The sequence below is a fragment of the Patagioenas fasciata genome, chromosome 16 (assembly GCF_037038585.1).
Source record: "Patagioenas fasciata isolate bPatFas1 chromosome 16, bPatFas1.hap1, whole genome shotgun sequence".
Lineage (NCBI taxonomy): Eukaryota > Metazoa > Chordata > Aves > Columbiformes > Columbidae > Patagioenas > Patagioenas fasciata.
The window spans coordinates 5,094,333-5,114,793 of record NC_092535.1 but is presented as its reverse complement, the minus strand read 5'-3'; the positions used below and the strand labels follow the sequence as shown (position 1 = coordinate 5,114,793).

At 46.8% G+C, this 20,461-nt stretch overlaps 1 protein-coding gene across 1 annotated transcript; it reads right to left on the bottom strand.

The window, feature by feature from the left end:
* Positions 1-82: 82 nt before the first annotated feature.
* On the bottom strand, positions 83-8,177 carry SERINC3 (serine incorporator 3). Its single transcript, XM_065850012.2, has 10 exons — positions 8,025-8,177; positions 7,442-7,603; positions 6,778-6,971; positions 5,575-5,654; positions 4,724-4,861; positions 3,701-3,870; positions 2,913-3,003; positions 2,341-2,518; positions 1,697-1,924; positions 83-1,032 (listed from the first exon to the last, which is right to left on the bottom strand). Exons 1-10 carry the CDS (start codon positions 8,061-8,063, stop codon positions 894-896), a joined length of 1,419 nt encoding a protein of 472 aa, XP_065706084.1. The 5' UTR covers positions 8,064-8,177; the 3' UTR covers positions 83-893.
* Between the last annotated feature and the right edge of the window lie 12,284 nt (positions 8,178-20,461).

Sequence of the window (20,461 nt, the reverse complement as noted above, 5' to 3'; positions counted from 1 at the left end):
AGCAGCTTATCAGCATTTTAATCATTGCATTTTGCACTGGAGAATAACTGCTGCTTAACACTTCTCAACAGAGCTCGGACAGTTTCAGTAGTTAATCTGCTTTATTCAAACAACTTTACAGTGCAAATGCCTTAGTGCCAATAGTAATCACTTCATGTACATTATTTTTGTAAGCATACTAGACAAGTGAAATCAATTAACTCTATTTTTCCACCATAATCATAGAGTTGTTTAAGCTAGTCATACACTTACCGCTCAATATTTGGCAAACACACTAAAAAAGAAGTTACCATAGAAGTTGCCTCTTAGAAGAGGCAAGAATGTTCTTAAAAGGAGTTAAGAGTTTATCACTTTTTATCACCTCAAAGTTCTGTTCTTTTGGTGAGGAATAACAGGGTTTTTGCCACAACATAGGAAGGTAAGTATAAATTTAAGTAAACTTTTGCTTTAATTAAACTTTTGCAGTGGAATGTAGAAATCAAGCAGCATGGCTTACACTCCCAGGAACTGAAGCATTAGCATACTAGTGCATTATGCTAAATATCATTGTTCTTTAAAATATATTACTTAATATTTAGCTAAATGTTACTTCTATTCAATAGAAAGGTTGTGGCTATTGGACAGAACAGATTTTTTCTCTTGTGCTTTGACAGCATGGCTGTAGTGAATTTTTGAAACACAGTAATAAGGTAACCATCACTGAAGGTTAAAATAGAAAGATAACTGATAACTTTGATCCTGCATCAAGCATTATGCAATACATAACTTTCTATCTCCCTGCATGTTAATATTAACATAAGAAACAGTAATGTAGAGTGTAACTACAGCAATACATGAACATTTTGGCTTTTAGCAAAAAGTTCCCCACTTTGTAAGCTCTGAGGGGCAGCACTTTAAGTGAAGTCCCTATTGGTAAGGACAAGAGGAGCCACTAAGGTCCAGAGATAGAGGAGGAGACAAACCCAGCTGGAGGTTATCTTCACCCACACGGCTGGCCACTTACTGGTCATGGTTTTAAAATCCGCATCAGGGCTAAAAAGTAAAGAAGTCAATTAATAGATGTAGAAGGCACCTTCTGCTATTCCTTGCTATCTCTCATATCAGTCTGAAGGCAAGACAATCATTTGGGACACTCCAACGACTTTGCAGGAGCACACTGAGACAATCAACCAGCAAATTCCTGGCTGGGTATGGTGATGTGCTACTGTTAAAGGAAACCTTCCGAAGAACTGTGCAATACTCTCCTCACAGTTGCTGCTCTGTATTTGCCCATTTATGCAATCTGGCAGCCCTGGGGAAAGCAGTTCAAAGCTGCAGCACCAGAAGATATGTCTCTGTTTAAGTGGTACATACAGCTGTCCCTGCACATCTTTCTCAGGGTGATGAGCCAGTAATGTTAGTCTGGCCTCTGACAAATGTCCCAAGAGGCCACCTTCAGCCAGTGTCATGTGTGTCCTTCCTGCTGATTGCCCATCTGAAGGGCAGTAAACACACTTTCTGCCCTTCCAGCTGTGAAGCAGCTCCCTAGGACTACAGCTGCCGATGTTCCCTTTTTACATCTTAATTCAGCCACACAAAATTGAGAAGGCACAACTCTAATGCAACTGGCAGGAGCAGCCCATAGGGCAGGAGCCTTTTGCCCACCTAGAAACACTGTCTGGTACATACAACTCATCGCTTTGTGTCTTGCTCTTACCTGTACCAGTTGGTCAGTGTCATCATGATGTAAAGAGAGGCAAGAAAGAGCATGAAGTGAAAGAAGGTGTAGCTGTACTGAACACCATCCTTCTCGTTATCCGTGACCCGGCGCACTTCTCCTTCCTCCGCAGCCCCGCTGCCCGTCCCCACAGTCTCCTCCAGAATGGCACTGTCACTCCCAGACAGCGTCAGCTTGTTCACCTGGCTGTTACTTGAAGAGCGGATGCTGCAGGGTAACCCAAAGATAGATGGGGTTAAAAACTCCCTTGTCAGTGAGTTATGTTTGCTAATAAAGCAAGTGACAGACCACAATAGATGTCTGGGACTAGCAAATAATGTTTTTTAAATCCATCTGGAAACACAAGGAAGCTTGTCAAAACAATCTGTTTTCATCTGAGCTTTTCTTAACCTAGTTAAACAGTGCCCCTTGCCCAGGTATTGTAACACATTTTGTTGTTTTATCTAATTGGGCTAATAAAGCCTGTCCTCATCCACACAACAATGCAGTTTTAGCACCGGTATTTGGCTTGGGCCTGAGGCTGCAGCTGGCTATGAATAAATGCAGATACATTTTACACTAGGCCCAGATTCAAACAAAAAAAAAGGCAGACAAATCCCGACTGATAGAAGTGCAGATCCTACCTGGAATACAAGAGGCAAAGGACGAAGATAACCAGTCCGACAATGCTCTGGGCATCCCACCATTGTAGGGACTTGGGCGGAGCTGGAGTGGCAGGTACAACAGTGGTATTTGCTGGAGCAAGCGTGGGTGTAGCTATCTGGGTAATGATATTCAGCAAACTTGGGTTACAGCTTCGTTCTGAAAGGGATTTCGAGGCAGACGAGAAATGAGCTTTGACAGAATTTAGCTAAGAAAAGATGACAGAAAAGCCTGCAGTTCATTCCCTTCAACTGCTGATCTTCCGATTCCCCAGAAACAGCAATGGCATGGAATATTTTTCCTTCCCATGAGCTAGGCAAGGGTATAATACATAAATAAGTAAAATCAGAATGCCTTGATACTGTTTTCTTTCCCCTCACAAATACCCCACTTTATTTCTGGAACGGGGAAATGTGATGGTTTCAGTAAAGTCGGCTTTCTTGCCTCACTGAATTTAATCTACACAGCTCAGAGACCTGTAATAACCAAGAGTCCCATCAGCCGCTTCTGCTTTCGCACCAAAAGATGTTACTCCAGACAGGCAGTTGCTTACCAGGCTCGTTGGACATGGCTGACCAGGTGAGGTACATGGTGTAAAGTGTGATCACAGAGGACTGGAGGAGACCGGAGCGACTCTGGTGTTCCTGTTCAAAGACGGAAAAGCAAGCCAACGTCAAAAGGGCAAGTTTTTCCTACAGCTGGGTAGTTTTACCCAACTGCCACACATTGAACAATTCTTAGCATGAAAAACTCTGTTTTTCAGAAATGCACTGGGCTTTGTTCTATGTTTAAAAACAAAACAAAACAGAAGAAACTCCTTAGAGCAATACAACGTATGCAGTGGGCAACTCAAACGTGGAGGGAATAAGCAAACCCAATCCAGTTTTTGTGTGCCCAAGACTAAGTTATGGGGTCTTACTGAGTTAATCCCAACTTGCTTACACAGTCTTGTAGAGATGAATCTAGCATGTGATTTATTTGGGCCTTACCGGTTCAGAATCAAGTAAAATGCAAGCTTTCTCTCATATTAAACACACATACCCATAATTTCAAAGCTCTGGTATTAAGCCAAAAAATTCCCAGCTTATTTTGTTTTGCCTTAATGTGTTTCTATTTCTGTCAGAACCTTCACCACTAAAACCATGCCAGCAGTGGCCTACATAGAAACAAAGTCCAAAACAATGCTAACATTGATTTCAGAGCAAGACTTTTTTGATGTTCCTAGCTAGCATAGCAACAATAGCCAAATCTTAAAGTTCCTATATCTTAGTGAATTGGTACTACATCATTCTTACTTCCCTGCTTTGTATGTCAGAAGACAATAGCAGATGAAAACAATACCTGAACTTTCGGAAGGACAGAAACAACGGAGACAGCAATGCACAGGAGCATATTAATGGTTATGAAGAACTTGTTCTCAGTGCAGCCATCAGGCTTCGTGTAGAAAACATAGAAGAGCACAACGAAAACCAGTGACAAGGAGTAGAACAAGCTTGTGCAGGACAGCAGAGCTGGAGGGAAAAAAAATAACTGTTACAATATGCAGACAGTTTAACAGCACATCTAAGGTGATTTAACGACCAGCTACCACTGTAAAGAGACAGTCTCTCCTCCTCACTTGGGAGTCTGGTTCAGAAAACTAGACTAGCAGAATGCAATTGTATTAGGTCTGGCTAAATTTCTGCTTTGGCTCATCCAGTAGTGTAGCTCAGAGGAAAGCCAACACTGCCACCAGGGGAACACGACCTGCCTTTCAGCGTCTGTTTAATTGCTGTCAGGCCAGAGTGTCAAAATACAATTGCTTTTTCCAAACTTCTCCTGGGCTATTTACAAGCCCCAAGTTCCTACTTCTATGCTAAAGGTCATGCATTTTCATTTCCATTCTGCTATGTTCTTTATAAGAAGCTACAAAATGCTGTTGTGGCATTCATAGCTATGAGCAAACAACCACAACAATTAGCACTCTGTAATTGAGCGGTCAGTGTGGGAGCACGCGCTGAGGAGCACTGTGTTGTCCTGCGGCCACTGTGAGCGACACAGCTGACTTGTGAGGACCTCAGAAGGGGAGGCTGGCAAAGCAGAGTTTGAGCTGAAGAGATCCAGGCTGCCAGCTCTGCACTTGCACTGCAAACTAGCCAAGCGCTGTTTATTATGACTGTCAGATCTGCTAATCACAAACTGAGAGTATTTTGCATTTTATTTAATGGGAAAAAGGCCACTCTGCAGCTATTAATTCCAAATGTTTACAGGAGTGACTCAAGCAGACTGTGGAGTGTAATTCTGGGCACGCTTGCAAACTAGTAAGTGATATTCTGCAGAACGCTGGCCAGCAGAAACAAATGCTTTAGAGGTTAAGATTCCTACCTGTGTACCAACATTTAGAATTTCCCTCCTCCATTCTGTCAACCCAGCTCTCATTCCAGGAGTGAGCAAAGTCCACAAGAAGCACCAACTGGATAAGAATGAAGCAGAAGGCTCCACAAACACCAATAGCAAACCAAGCTAGAAAAGGGAGCAAGAAAAACAGGGTTAGCTTTCAACATGTGCATGCTACCCCAGTTAAAAAAAAAAAACAAAACAAAACAAACAGCTCCTAATTATACTGCAGACAAATAATGAAAAAATTTGACACTATATTTATAAATCCAGATGCTGTTAATAATTTTGGCACCTCTCCTGCAGAAGCATGCGAGGAGTCCAGCTATTTCAAGGGTGCAGCCTATGCTAGTCGAGCTGAGCATGGGAACATATAGCCCAACATGTTTTCAGAACGAATGCAAGACCTAACACAAGACACCTTTGCATAGGTAAGTAGCATCACGCTACATTTCTCTGAGGATCAACAAACCCTACCAAGCTCCCTGTGATGTGGCCAGACAGTAAAGGCTTCTTGCATGGATTTTCAGAGACTCAAGAGAAGTATTCAGCACTTTTCAGTATTCTGAGCTGCCTCTAAACAGTGTCAGAAGACTCAGCCCAGTAGTGACCGTGTCACAAAGTGCTAGATTATTAATACACAACACTTCTGCACTTCTGGCTTATTGCCATAACTTCAGTTGGTCACCAAAATACTGAATGAACCACAATACTCTAAAGAAGCAGGACAGAATCTGTGTCTTCTACAAGATAACTTCCCGCATCAACTACAGCCTACTAAGTCTGTAAAAAGGTTTGAGTTTATTAAACAGAATTCCACGCTGACATATTAACTGTACCTCTTGTGAAAGGCCCTTCAGGAATGTAAAATGCTCCAACCATGATGGCCACAACAGCAGCTATTTTGAAGAACCAGAACCTTTAAAAGAAGAAATGGGTTGAAAATATTGGTCTTGCTCTGCACACACCAGTCATGTTTTACATCTGCAAGCAGCTCGCTGTACAGAGAGGAGTGTCTAACAGAAATTTAAAGAAAAAGGCAGTTGTATTCAGTGGGATTACAGATCAAGATGTTCACCAAATCGAGGGGAGAGGGTGAAGCAACAGTCAGTGCAACAGAGACATAGATTGACAGAAACCTCAAAGTTCAACAAAGGCAAGAGTGTTACACCTGGGCCAGAGAAAGCCCCTGCAGCGAGACAGACTGGGGCTGACTGCCTGGAAGGGTTTGCTGGAAGAGTTACTCCTGCTCCAGCTAAGGAACATGAGTCAGCAGCTGATCCTTGCAGGCAGGAAGGCTGACTCCAAGGGAAAGGGAGATCTCATTACTGTCTTCAGCTGCCTAAAGGAAAGATGTAAAGATGACAAGAAGAGACCTTTCTGGCAGGTGCACAGGGGAAGGACAAGAGGCAATATATGCAAGTTGCAGAAAGAGCAACTACAATTAGATGTTGCAAAAAATTGCACAGGTTGCCCATAGGGATCAAAGCATCCCCATCCTGTGGGACATTCAAAACTCAAATATACAAAACCCTAAATAACCTGCTCAACTTGGGTCCTGCTCTGACCAGGGGGCTGGACCAGGTGATCTCCAAAGGTCCCATTCCAATTAAATAACTCTATGATAATCCAGTCATGTAGCCCAGAACTAACCCAGTTAAATCAGTGAATCAGAAACCAGGTTCTGCTGGATTACCGAGTCAGACTGGCCTAGCACAAGACACAATGAGTGCCAGAGCCAGCACAAGGGACGGGATATAAACTACCTCAACTCTGGTGTCCCTGTGGGGTGCCCAGAGCATCACTCTTCTGGTTACCCAACCTCAGAGCACTGGCAGTGACATCTGGCTTCCCATTTCCACTACACTGATGTGTTAAATAGGAAGCTTTTTAGGAGACTAAAGTGTCATTCTGCGTTCAGTTCAAAATAAACTCTAAGCTGCCAATGTATGCATAAACAATTTGCCACTGTGTTCAGCAAAGAACCTTGAGAGGGGAAAGGAAACAAGCTGGAAGAGCAGACAGCTGGTTCACACACATACCCGTTGTGCACCGAGGCTCTTGGATCATTACTTGTTTTCACTTCTATCATGAGCAGAGAGAGGAGAAAGAAGAATACTGCCATGGCAAAGCTGATTCGATAGACAGCTCTGTATCCAACAAACACATCGCAGCTGACAAAGCCGTTCAGATGCGGTATATGGGTATGAAGCCCCTCATCACAAAATCCGGGTATCTGAGTAAAGACACATTTAGTTATTAATTTACTTCTGTATTTGCAATTACATTCTTAAGCACTCTAACAGTGAAGGCTCTCAGTCAGCCGCCTTCTGTGAGATCCGATAACAAAAAACCTTGTGCTCAGCCAGCCCGCACAGACCTTATTACCATCTTTCTTTCCCCATGTCATCACTAAAAGCATCCAGGAAGATTAGGATACCAAAGCAGCAGGCCTCTGATAATGACTGGCAATCTCCAGGTTTGTTCCAGTTTTGGAGATCAGGCATGTACTTAAAAACATGTATTTGGTGAATCTGCTATTTGAGCTGGAAGCTGCTCAGTACATGCAACCTCCTAACTCAGGGAACAAAGCACATCTGGGCATTCGTGTCTCTCATGTGATCCACCCCAGTACAGAGAATCAATAGTCACTGGCACAAGCAATGGTCTTGCAGACAGTCAGAAAGAGGTTTTTCCCCTCCGTACCTTTTTCAGCTGCTCTTCCATCCCCGGCGCCAGCATGATGCAGGCGAGAACGGTGCTGAGGAGGAGGAGGAAGGCGTAGATGAGACGGGTCACTGTTGAGTTCTTGCTGTTGGGGCAACATCGGCACAGCAAACACGAGGCACCGCTGCACAGACAGGGAATCTGAAGGACAAACAGACACGGTCAGGGCATTGCCCTCGGCACCGACAGAACCCGGACCCCGCTCCGCGACACTCCCGGCCGGACCACGGTTAAACCAACCGTTTAACCGGCATTTCCGACACGGCGTTTGAAAGCACCCGCAGATCATCTCTCCCATCGCCCTGGACTCTGTGCCCTTGGCCACCGCCCGGCCTGTTCGCGGCCCTTCCCCGTTCAGGGGGCAGGAGCACGATCGCCGCAGCCCGGCGCCCGCTCCGGCGGGGGTGAGGCCGCTGGCGGGGCCAGGCTGCCGCCCACAGCCCGCAGAGGGGAGACCGAAGGGAGACGGGCTCCAGGCGGGCCCCGGAGGGGGCACCGCTCCGGGCAGGGCCCGCTCCCCAGGGCCCGGGGGGGTCGGGGTGGCCGCCCCGCCCGCACTCACCCAGCTGGCCAGCGAGCAGACCCCCAGAGCCGCCCCCATGGCGCCGCCGAGCCTCTGCCGGACACTTCCGGCTTCCGCCCCACCCCGCGGTGTCAGGCGGCCGCCGGCCAGCGCCGGTGCCGCTCATTGGCTGTCCCTCGCCAGAGTGGCGCGCCCTGAGGCCGCTGTCCACCAATGAAAAGGCAGAATGAAGCCTCGCGCAGGCAGGCGGCTGGCAGGGCCGGCGAAGGGCGGGAGAGGGCGAACTGTTGTTTACGAACACTTCTTCCGCCCTCTGCGGCGCGAGGCCCTCCTAAGAGGGAACGCTGATTGGTCCGAAGAGTCAGTGAGTGGGCGGTTCCTCCAGCGGGACAGCCAATGATCGAGGCTGAAGTGCAGCCATTCAATACCTCCCTCCCCCTGAGGCCGCTGGGGGCGCTCGGCGGTGCGTTTGGCAAGCGGGGGTTGTCATGGCAGCAGTGCGGGCGGGGCTGTGACCGGGGCTGTGACCGGGGCTGTGACCGGGGCTGTGACCGGGTCACCACCGGGACACCCTCGGGACACCCTCGGGACACCCCCGGGCCGCCGCTGCCCCAGGCGGGATTTGGGGCCGATCGCATTGACCCTCCCCGCCCCTGAGCGCCCGCAGCCCGCACGCCGCCCTGTCGCGCCCTGTGCCCCGTCCGCACGGGCCCGACTGACCCCGCGGGTGCCCGAGGGGACGAGGCGTCACCGGGCGCGGTGACTCGCGTCACGTCCGTGCGAAGGTTGTGTTGAGGCTGTGTGAGCTACACCTGTGTCACCGCTGACCTCACCGGAGAGACAGCGACAACCGGGCTGCCTCTTGCCGTCTCATGTACGGCCCTGTGTGGGTCCCCAGGCTGGGGACAGTGCTGCCACCTCACAGTCACAGGCTGGCTGGAGTTGAAGGGACCTCTGGAGATCATCCAGTCCAACCTGCCTGCTGGAGCAGGGTCACCAGAGCAGATCACACAGGGTCGTGTCCAGGCGGGTTTGAATGTCTCCAGAGGAGGAGACTCCACAGCCTCTCTGGGCAGCCTGGGCCAGGCTCTGGCACCTCACCATAAAGAAGTTTCTCCTCCTGTGTGTCAGTCTGTGCCCGTTGCCCCTCGTCCTGTCGTTGGGCACCACTGAACAGTCTGGCCCATCCTCTGACACCCACCCTGGAGATATTTATCAACATAAATAAGACCCCCTGCCCGAGTCCGGGGTCTGCTCAGCATCTCAGAGCTGTTTGACTGGGGCAGAAAGTCTGTGGTTCATTCCCATTCTTGTCCCATCACAGTATAGACACAAGCGCTAGTGTCGCAGAATTCACGTCATGTTTCTGCCCCTTTTCGCCCACTTTGCTGAGCACCACACGGTGTCTGTGAGTCGTGGCCTGTGGAGCGTCCTAAGGGGGCTCTGGGTGGAAGGGGAGAGCGCAGGAGGTTCAGAGGTGGGGATTCTCAAGGAGACACTCGTGCATCAGTTCACACTTGACTCAGTATTTTGAAGGTGCATGGCTGTAAAAACTGGAGATGTGCTCCTGCAAAACGGAGGAAGAGGGAAATGAACCATGTGAAAAGAGACATTGTTCTGGTGCGGCCCAGAGCGCGGGGGCCTCTCCGGTTTTGGATTACCAGCCCACTGCGCGGCTCGCAGTTTGGAGGAGCTGGAAACAGCTGAGTGACTACACGCCTTGTCACTCAAGTCTGGGAGCAAATGAAATGGATGAGAGGTGGCTGTGAGGATGTAACAGTGAGATTGTGACAGAAGTTTACACAGAAGTTTAGGAAAGCAGTTTGAAACTATTTAACTACCATCAGCGTTGCAAAATATCAGAGGGCAGGGTTGGAACGGACCAGTTTGGGTTACAGGATATGTTCTGGCTATAGCAATTCCAGCTATTGCACATTGCTTCCCACTATGTCAGACCCTTCTTTCCTTCACACAGTCCCTTCCAAAAAAACCTGCTTCCATCACAGAAAGGGACAAATAATCAGAATGGCATCTTTATTGCCATCTGAAATTGCCAAGAAATGACAAAAAGCATCCAGTAAACCAGCCACTTATTTTCCACAGCAGATTTAACATTCAGAATGTGTGAACGTTCTGTTAACACTATCTCTTGTAATCAGCTTCATTCATGAAGACATACAGGCTTCTTTCAGAAAAAGACCACACCATAAATTATTAAAACTCTGCTTCCTTCATATAATATATGAGTCTTTGTTATTAACTTGTTTTTATTACCCTTTTTGGATCTGTAAGAAGGCTTTTGCCACATCCCTGCTGCTTTGCTGTTCACATGAATGTATGCAGAATAAAGACAATCCAAAATTCCGTGTTCCTTTCCCAGTAATCCGGGGTAAATCATTTCATAGGTATATTACTAATACAGTGATCTCAGCTAAATCCTGAGTCTGAGATGTTTTCCTCACAGGAAATTTATGAGACTGGTAGTTTTGTTAAGTACTGTGGGATCCTCCAAGACAAAGAATACAGATAAAAAGCTTTTTCCTTCCACTGTCCACATAACAAGTGATTTCCAAGTGCTCATTTGACTCCCCAACGTCAGCCCCCTCTGATTCTGCATAACATCACCTCAAACCACACGTGTTTAACAGGAGATAAGGATGAAGTCAGCGCAGTGACTGTCAGCTCTGGGAACGCGACAGGACATGGCAGGAGGTTATCCCAGTTTGTACAAAAATACCCTGCTCTGGTGTGGTAATCAGTTCTGACAGCAAAACGAGATGGTGCATCCCTGTGTATCTATACGTTACACCACATACATATCTATATCTTAGTCGCAACGCCTAGAATAAAAACCTTGCAATTACGTAATGTTTATAGGAAATGTGTCAGATATTGTCATTTGAAAGCAGTTCTCTCCAGTTCTTTGTGCAACTGAGCTCATTACAAAAATGTCACTCAAGCTCGTGTGTTAGTGCTATTCTTGTTAATCTCAAGAGCCTCCCTGTCGTGATAACAAAAATCCAGAACTTTTCCCAATGTTCCCTGGGGTATTTGAGGCTCCCTGCTCTGCACGGGCTGTATTTTTGCAGGTGAGACATCCCATATACAGGTTATAATCAAATAATCCTTTGACCATTCGGAATCTTTCAGTCAGGTGGAGGGAATTGCATGTTTGACTGGGTCAAACCAACTGTAAAAATTAAGCAATCATATACAGTCTGTGTTTCTGCGGTGGTGTCGCCTTGACCCTTATACAGGTCTAAACACCTTGCAGTGCTCTGGCCTGTATAAACTGCCAAACTTTGAGGTATTTGCATCAGCTTTCTAATATAAGTCTCCTAATGACTGGACTTGCATAAACTGTTTGGCTTTAAATAGTATTTATAACTGTGCTTTGATTAGATCTCCAGAGCATAAAGAATTACAGAGTTTTCTTTAGGGACAACTGCTTTTCCAGCTGTTTAGTTCAGGCTTTGGCTTGAGTTCTGTTCCACCACCCAGATTTTAAATTGTGCTTCGAGAACAGGCGTCAAAGTCCTCCATCTGTGAGGAAGTTGGTCATTCGATAATGGGCAAAATACTGGTGGCTGAAACCACCAGAGGGTTTAATTAGTCTTTAAATGGCCAGAGTTAATAGCGCCTACAAAACCATGATGTTCCAGAAGGGTAGAAAGTTCTCCCAAGTTTAAATATCGTCAAGTTTATGGAGACTTTCATCTGCTCGCGTGCTTTGGGTCGGTGACTCCTGGGCACTCACACCAGATGCCACCATGACCCGTCTGCTCCGTCCCCGGGGACGCGCGGCGACTGGTGCCAGCAGCGCAACTTTGCGCTCACAAGCCCCTGCAATCTGAGATCAAGAAAAATCAACCTCGTCCACACCTTTGAGTCTTCAAACCTGCGAAAGCTGCTTTTCTCCGCAGTCCTTTGCTGGCGATTTGATTGTTCTCCGCTCCCCTCGCCTGCGCTCGCACCTGCCTCTGCGCTGCTCGGGCTCTCCATTTTCCTATCATGTCATGGAGACGTGAGTCATCTTATTTGTGATCTGCTGAGCTGAGGGAGAGTCATAGCAGAGTTGTGCGCTTCAAGGCCATTAGTAACGCTGCTAAAACTTGCATAATAAATTCTTCTGTGTCTAAATCCCTAAGAGATTGAGTAACTGTTTTCTTTTTCGCCCCAAGTGACTGTGCAGCGGGGTGAGTCACTGCTGTTATGATAGAGGAATTGGAATCTTTGTGCCTTTCCAGTTTTGTTTGGCCTGAAATGTATTTTACAGGACACCTTTGTTCAATCTCCTCTAAGTCCTTATAAGTCACCAGGGACCTTTTCACTGGCTTCAGTTCACTTTAGATCGTGTGCTCTGGCCTGGAAACTGCCTTAGTTTAGGTTATTGGTAAAACAGATGGAGAGAAATGTTCACCTTTATCCAATACCCTGCAATATCACCGAGCTCTTTCATCTCATTGTTTATGGAAGCGTTACTGAAACTTAAACATATTGTAAAGTAAATAACAATAAATAAAACTTATTTTAAAAAGAAATAAATAAATGATTAAATAAATAAGTAAAAACACCACACAAACTACCAACAGAGCTGTACTGGAGGAAATATTTTGTACAAAAAATCTGCAGTGACATCTGTGAATGAACCACAGAAGGGATCAGCAACAGATGGCTGGTAAAAAAGGAGGAGGGAGTGAACGGTGGCCAGTTGTGACAGGCGAACAGGTGTCAATGCGGCAGGACGGATGCTCCCATGGGGCCCTGTGGGGAGCAGGATCTGACCCAGAGGTGCTGACCCTGCTGGACCTCGGCATCTTCCCTGCTTAGCACAGAACCGAGCACCAGCCCTGCCCAGCGATGCTGATCCGGGCTCGGATTTGATCCCAGGGCACCTCAGGCTGGACCGGGCATCACGGGTTCTCCTTTCAAGTAGCCACAAAGCAAGCCAATCTTCTACTTGAGCATTGTCCAAGCACCGTTACAAATGTTGTCGAGTTCAGTAGTTCAAATGTTTTAATGCTTTTTCCTTGCTTTATTTTTTCTTTTAATTAAGCCAGGGTTTATTTCGTCTGTGACCCCGTCTCTCCCATGAGAGCCTGCCCTGAAATCCCTCTGACCAGCCTTCTTGTACCAGCCATCACTGCAGCAGAGCAGCTTCTAGTGAAACAATACTGGGAGGAAAAGTCAGGAATTTCTGGATTTAATCCCGCCTGGAGCAGTGACGAGTTGTGTGGCTTTAGGTGAGCCGCAGGACTACGTGAGTCAATATGTAATGTGAGGAAACAAGCACATCCCATGGCAGGCTCCGTTTGTTCAGCTTTCCACACAGCTTCAAATCAGATGATTGCCTGACCCAATTTTTTCTCGTACTGAAAAGAGCAACACAGGGTCACACTGGCCGTGGTCTTTATTTTAGCTGGAGGTTTCTTTCCCCCTCTTTTTCCATTGTGCCCCACACGGGTGCTGCTGCTTTCCAAGATGCTTTGAAGCTAATGAAATAGTTTTTTCTCATAAATCTTTTAAATCATGTAAATCCTCCGGGCATACCAGCTGACATCTTAGACGTTGCATTTTTGCGTTTGTGCCAGTAAGCATTTAGCATGTTACAGTTGCTTATGTTGTTGTATTTTTTTTAAGAAGGGAAAACAGTTCCTTCCTTTTGTGTCTCCAGCAGAGAGACGTTTTCTCCTTGAGGGAGGAGCTCACATGATCATATAGATGCGTCAGATAAATCCCTTCCCACGTTTGATATTTGCTAAGTTGAATGACTGTTATTCCAGAGCCAATAGCTGGGATAGTTCTGCGATTTAACATCTCCAAAGCAATTTTTTCTTCAGTTCACAAGGTTTAAAGAAATTAATTCTAAAATATTAAATCCTTCAACTTAGAAAGACTCATTAACCAAACACTCTCAACCACGTTATCTTCACAAATATTTCTCCCCGTTTGTTTGTTTAAAGCTGGCCAAAAGTTCCAGAAATACTTTTAAGATAACAAAAATGGGCATCCAGATTGGAAAGGAACTCTGTGTTTAGAAACTCTGAAATACTGCTGGGGGGTGGCTGTGCCGTTAACTCTTCTCTGCTTGCTCTGAACCTCCGTGGTGTTGGAGGGTGAGTCACGGCATTCTTCCTTCTATAAATGGCTTTCCCAACCTAGATGACTTAGACAAAAAAAGTACCCGAAGGAAGTCTAATAATATAGCACCATCTCTAGTCCCACTGGTGAGTGCAATAGGGTTGTTGCTCGAAAGCAACTAAATGAAATTGTTTCCTGAGGACGACGTGGGGCCGGGGCTGACGAGCTCAATGTTCACTGTGTCCACATGCACGGAGCAGAAACAGCCACGGGCTGGAAAGCAGGGAAGGGGGAGAACAGAGAGCTGAGTGTTGGGTTATTGGGGGATCTTACAAAGCAGCAGAACACACTTGAGATCGCTGACCCTTTACTATAAATTCACACACACGGATTTTTAAAATGTACAGTGAGGTTGTCATGTTACTGCAAAGCTAAAAGTGTCCAGAGGAAAAAAAAGCAGGGCACCTTGCTAAGCTTGACCTCCACAAGTGTTTCAGCGGCAGTTGTGTCCCCCTAATTAGTTACTTCCCTTTAATATAAATAATAGTTCAGTTCTGAATTTGCTGTCTTTGTGGGATAATGAGGGAAGGGTTTTTTTCAGACTCTAAAGGCTGGCTTACAACTTTTAATTCAAATCTATATTAGTATAACTGTATTTGTTCCTGTGTTTTAGAGGCTTGTGCAGAACCCAATGCCTTGACAGGCCAGCAATGCAGCTCTTCCAGATATTTTCTTTTCAAAGCTGTTTTTTCCAAGCACGTATTTAATATTGTTACAGTCCCCAAACAATTTCATGCAAGACCCATCAAAGCAAAGCAGAAACAGACACACTGGCGCCCATGTGTATGTCAGAAAATTTCACCGCAGTGAAAAACAGTCCTGCAAGATCACAGAGCTTTAGGTGAGATACAGCACGATAAACAAGGTGCCTCTTTCCTTTCCCACTCGGATGGGTTTAATCTCGCTGCCTGGCAGCTGCCGACCAGGGAAGTCTCCAGCCCATGGTGCTTATCGAGCTGTCTCTCTAGCCAGCAAGATGCACGGACGCGATGAATTGCTCCCCGATATCTGATCTACCACCGCTCCCTCAGTCCTGGCCTCTATTTAGTGTCATGGGAACTTCGATGTCTTATTTTTAGATGAGGTTGGTGGTTTTAGAATGGAAGTCTGATTGTGGCTGGATACTAATTTCAGTGAAGAAAATAACATGCAAAACCTGACACGAGGAATGTGCTGGGCAGCGGTAATCTCAGCTCAACTATCTGTCTGCAGGGGTTGAAATTTAGTTAGTGCTTTATGGTTAAGCACCAGATAGTGCTAAGATGTTGCTTAACTGAAGAGCTATTATTTACCATTAATAAAACTGATACCATGACACATTCCTTACGGCGTAGATGTGCTATCATATCTTGGCAACGGTAGCAGGAGGAATTATTCTGCCTGGCTTGCAGTCTTGTCTTCATTGTAAAAAGAAAAAATAATGAGGCTGTAATTACCCAGCTTGGAACTAAATGAACCCAACTGAAGATGCTGAATGATGAAAGATGATTCCTAACAGCTTCCCAAACTCCGCTGGTTTGGGTACCAGCGCTGCTGGTGCCCGTGTGAGCTCCCGGCTCTCGCTGGGCTGGACCCATAGCCAGCAGGCACAGCTCAGTTGTTTGGCCGGTGCTGGTGTCCCGGTTTGAAGTACTGCTGAACAAATAGCAGTAAATATACCATAAGCCTTGCCAAAAATACCTGTTTACATGAGGAAATCAGCATGCAGCAGATTAGGATGAAATTCATAGCATGCAAGGCCCTTCATATTAATTCTTCGGGTAAAGAAACCTATAATGTAGTGGTTTACTCTGAATTAGTACTTACTTTGCAGGTGGGATCACACACTCGTCCCTTCAATATGCAATATTTCAATATCAAATCTATGACGTTTCTCTAATTTTGCATCTTACATTTCTCTAATAAGTGTGTAGATTCAATGATTTTTTTCCTTTCATGCAAATAAAGATGGAAAAAGAGGAGTCTGCTATTCCATTCATTCTAGTTCTCAGTTTTACCCAATTTCTTGTTAGCCAGCAATGCCAGGGAAGTGCAACCTTTCAAAAACTGGAGATGCTAGAATAACCACAAGGGAATAGTCGTGACACAAAAACTAGTAAGTAAAATACATCTCAAGAGCAGTGGGGAGTGAGATTGGCCGGGATAAGGTGAGGAAGGTCTGTGGCACAGACCCACAACAGCATCAGGTCGCCCCTCTGCGATGGTCGCGGAGGAGCTGCCAGTAGCAGCGTGGACAAGGTCAGTGATCAGGGCTGGGTGACAATCTGTCCCTGTAGCAGCCGTTTAGCCTTCTGTCCTCCCACCAGCCAACTGCCAAGAGGAGATGAAAATACCCCTTTTCTTTTATTTGTGTCTGTCTTGGCTATTTAAAGGATTAAGCTTTCTGAGGTTGGGACTATATCTACTACTACATAAGGGACGGAGTGTGGGATCTCGGTCTGAGGCACTGGTGTGACACCACTGGGATCGCTTGGGAACTGATGGCTCTGCCTCCTGGCACATCTCGCATTCCCGCCAGGAGCCAGCACAGTCCATAAGGAACAACAGGGTTTTGCAAGCCCCTGCGTCCACCCAGGGTGGCACAGCACTTCTCTGGGTCACCCAACACGCAGGGTGGCCCCGTCACCTTGGCTTACACCTCCCTGTGTCAGCTACCGTGCACCTGGGCAACACCTGAGACCCAGGGCAGGTCCCCAGTACGGTAGTGGGAGCAGAGTGCTGTATGTCAGTGCCTGAGTAAAATTCTCCCAGGTCATTAGGCAAACCCTGTTTTTATTTCACGTACACTGTCAGCATAAACAGAATATTCTGTTCCCTGACCAGAACATGGAGCTCTCCCCACGGAGCACCCTGAACTCCTGCTGCTCTCAGACCAAATCGCAGGGATGCTGCACCTCCCCAGTCTTAGTCTTTATGGCCTTGGGAATAGCTAGAATCGATAAATGACAGCGTGTCTGAGGACGTGGGATGGCACAGGACACAGAAACAGCCTTACTGAGCTTATCCTGGCTGTCACAGTGACCAGCCGCTTCACAAGACAGCATATGAGCCAACACAGAACACAGAGAATCATACCAGGAGGTTAGGCTGAACTTTTCCTGACCATAGGTAAAGAGTGAGCATATATTGTGAAGCCCCAACAAAGAGGATTAATAACCTGAGTTTATCCCTCACCATTCCAAAGCAGGAGCACTCTGCTCAGAGTCCATGGAGTAGAAGCCATGTGAAAGCCCATTTAACTGAGAGCACAAGTCAAGATCAAAATATTTACACAGCTTCTCCACATTTACAACAGGAATCCTTGTCTGGCTTCCAAATACCGAGGAAAAATTATAACTGTTGGCTGGGTGGCTCTGGGATATATTATAAAGCTGACAGAAACAACTATTTTCTTCTCATTTATTAGCATACTCTGCTCTCCAAAAGGGAGAAGCACAATTGCCAACCCAGCCTGCTACTTGTTTTCTTCCCACTGTCCCATCCAGCAGAAAGAGAGGGACAGAGGGCAGGAGAACCCATGTCGGACCCCGGAGCATCACCTGAGCGGTCGTGACTGCCTGAGCGATACCTCCCGCTGCACCTTCTCATCCTGACAATCCATTTTCGCTCTTCCTGTTTATCTGACCTTTCTTAGCAAGCAGAATTAACCTGTTTAATTAATACGTGCGTATTCCCACATACACAAATACATCTCTGAGCTGACAGAGACGTTGCTGTTCGCTTGTGCCCCAAACAAAATGTGTTTGCCCGTGAGTTGATTTCCTGGTGAAGCACGTGCTGATACGTGACCTTTGCGGGTTTACACTGAAGAAGCTTCTGGATTCCATTCAAACGAATCCCTTACCAAGCAGGATTTACACTCATTTTGTAGTATTTGTGCCACTAAACAGCTGCCACGTTTTCTCCTGTCAGCAGCAGGTAAAGTGCTTCTTATACGGAGTGTGTGAGGGAGTTTGTGATGGGCTTGGGGACCCTCTGGGGACAAGGTGGCACAGGCAGCGCTGTTACTGATTGGCGACTCTGCTTTGCCATGAGATTTGAGTTTGAGATCTGCTTGTATTTGTTGCAGCTGCAAAGAGGTAACAGTCAAGTGACTTGTTTTGCAAGAGGCTTTGGATAAAGGACTTCTGCAGAAAGGAAGGATTAGAGGGTGCATGTCCATGATGGGCTTTCAGTAAAGGCTTTGAACCAGGCTATTAAAAAAAAAAAAGTTAATTTCTTTTCCAAACTGAATAGATTCCCTAGGGAAAAAGGAAAAAAACGTTTGGGCTGAGCCTCCAGCCTATCTAGCTGGGACAAACCTTTCAGAGGTGCTTGGCTCAGCAGAGGAGATAAGGTCCCTGGGGAGCAGCGGCCGCGAAGGGACGAGCTCAGGGAGTGAAATTGCCCAGAAGCAAAGCGCAGCCACTCGCTTCGCAATGAAAAGCTTTATCACCTCTGCAGAGATTACTGGAGCTAAAAATAGTCCCAGCTCAAAGTAAACAGTGTTTTGAGCGCGCTCTGCCCTGCTGGCATGCCAGCCCCGCGCCAGCACGGCCCCGCGGTCCCAGCGCCAAGAGGGGCTCCCCGCCGCCGGGCTCCACTCTCTGACCCTGTGTGCTAATAGAGGTGACCCTGGAGGGGGTTTGCTAATGAGTTTAGCCTCATTACAAGCTTTTTTTTGTGTTTCACTTGTTGATGAACCTTTCTGGATGAGCAACTTTCATAAAAACAAAATGGGTCTGAGTGCTGAGTAATTCATTCAGACATCCTGACACCCACTCCCTTCCCTCATCAGCGGCAAACTGTGTCCTTTGACAGCAAAGAGTGACTTGTCACTAATGTTGCTTTTACCTGTCAGTTTGTCTTCTTCTCATGAACCTCTGAGTGCAAGCTATGTGATGGCTTAAGACATCCACGCTTTCCTTAGGGAGCCCAGCAGACTGTTGAAATAAGTTCTGGGGGCTTTTTTTGATCAAAAGTTTATTTAAAGTGTTTATTTTGGGGGAGGAAGCCTGGAAAGAAATCAGGTTGTCACATTTTTTCCATGCATATCTTGTACCATTCAACATTTCCTTGCAATCCCGATGACATCAAGCAATGCTGAGAGCTCAAGGCTTGGGAAAGGCAGTGGGAAGCTGCTCCTACGTGAGGAGGCTCCATAGGACAGAGGGATATCTGCAGAGCCGCTCGAACCCCGGCAGCACAGGCTTCAGAGGGAAATGAGGCTCAGGCTGCAAAAACACTCAGGTCAGAGGCAGGTCAGACCCTTCTGAAGTGACAGCTCGTCTCCCTGGGCTCTGGAGCGTCCTGGAAGGTCCTTTGTGCGGGTGGTTTTTCTTGCTGGAGCAGGCAGCGTGCAGCCCAGCGCTGCTGCGGGGGCAGAGGGGGCTCTTTTCGTTAGCACCCTTGGGGATACGCTCACCTCATTTTGACACTTGTGCTATAGGATTCCTCTGGCTTTGTCCCTCCTCCGGCTAAATGTTGACAGCCAACCCACAGAACAGCTTCTTGCTTTTCCTGAGCCATGCTCTCTTGTCCTGCGCTGCCCCAGAGCAGTGAAGGTGGCACCGGCAGCGTGGGCTGTAGGACCATCCCATCCTGGGGTGCTGCTCCCCACATCCCTCTCTGTGATGCAGAGCTAAAACATAAATCCCTGCAATTCTCTGCAGAGCAACTGCATGGTCACAGCAGCAACCAGCAGCACAGAGCCAAACCCCCTGGTGTCCAGAACAGCAATGCCGGTAACACCAGTCCCAGACCACACAGGATAGCACAGTGCAAAGCAGCTGGATGGCAGCAAAAATGTCACCGAAGACAAGTGTATCAGTCAAGTAGAAGCCACAGAAGAGTACAGGCAGCTGCTAAAGCTGATTGTGGCTGCAGCTGAGTCAGTTGGCTGAAGGCTGTGATACCATCCATCACAAAGAGTGTGCCACTCGAGGCATCTTCTTGTTATGGCAAAATAGGAACTGCATTTATTCATAGCCCACACCTCTTATGGTGCATGAAGCCATAGGACAAGAGATGGTAAACCTGAGAATTAGCTGGAAGTTCAGGTAGATTTCCAGAGAAAAACATCAACTTTCATTTTAAAATAAGATGACTGAATACATTGAAAGCTGTGCATTTTTATCCTACTGTCTTAAGGTCTCAGGCTAACTTTTGCCATATCAGGATTATTTTCTTCCCCTTGCGAAATCCCAAACTGCATTTTTCTACTTAAAGATAGTTTTGATGGAAAATGTTGGACCAGTCCTTGCAGGGGACAGCATTGGATGAGCAGGTCACTGTAAGGACATGTGATGTGTACAGAAAAGGACAAAATCTTTGACCGAGGCTTTGGGGGGCTTGTT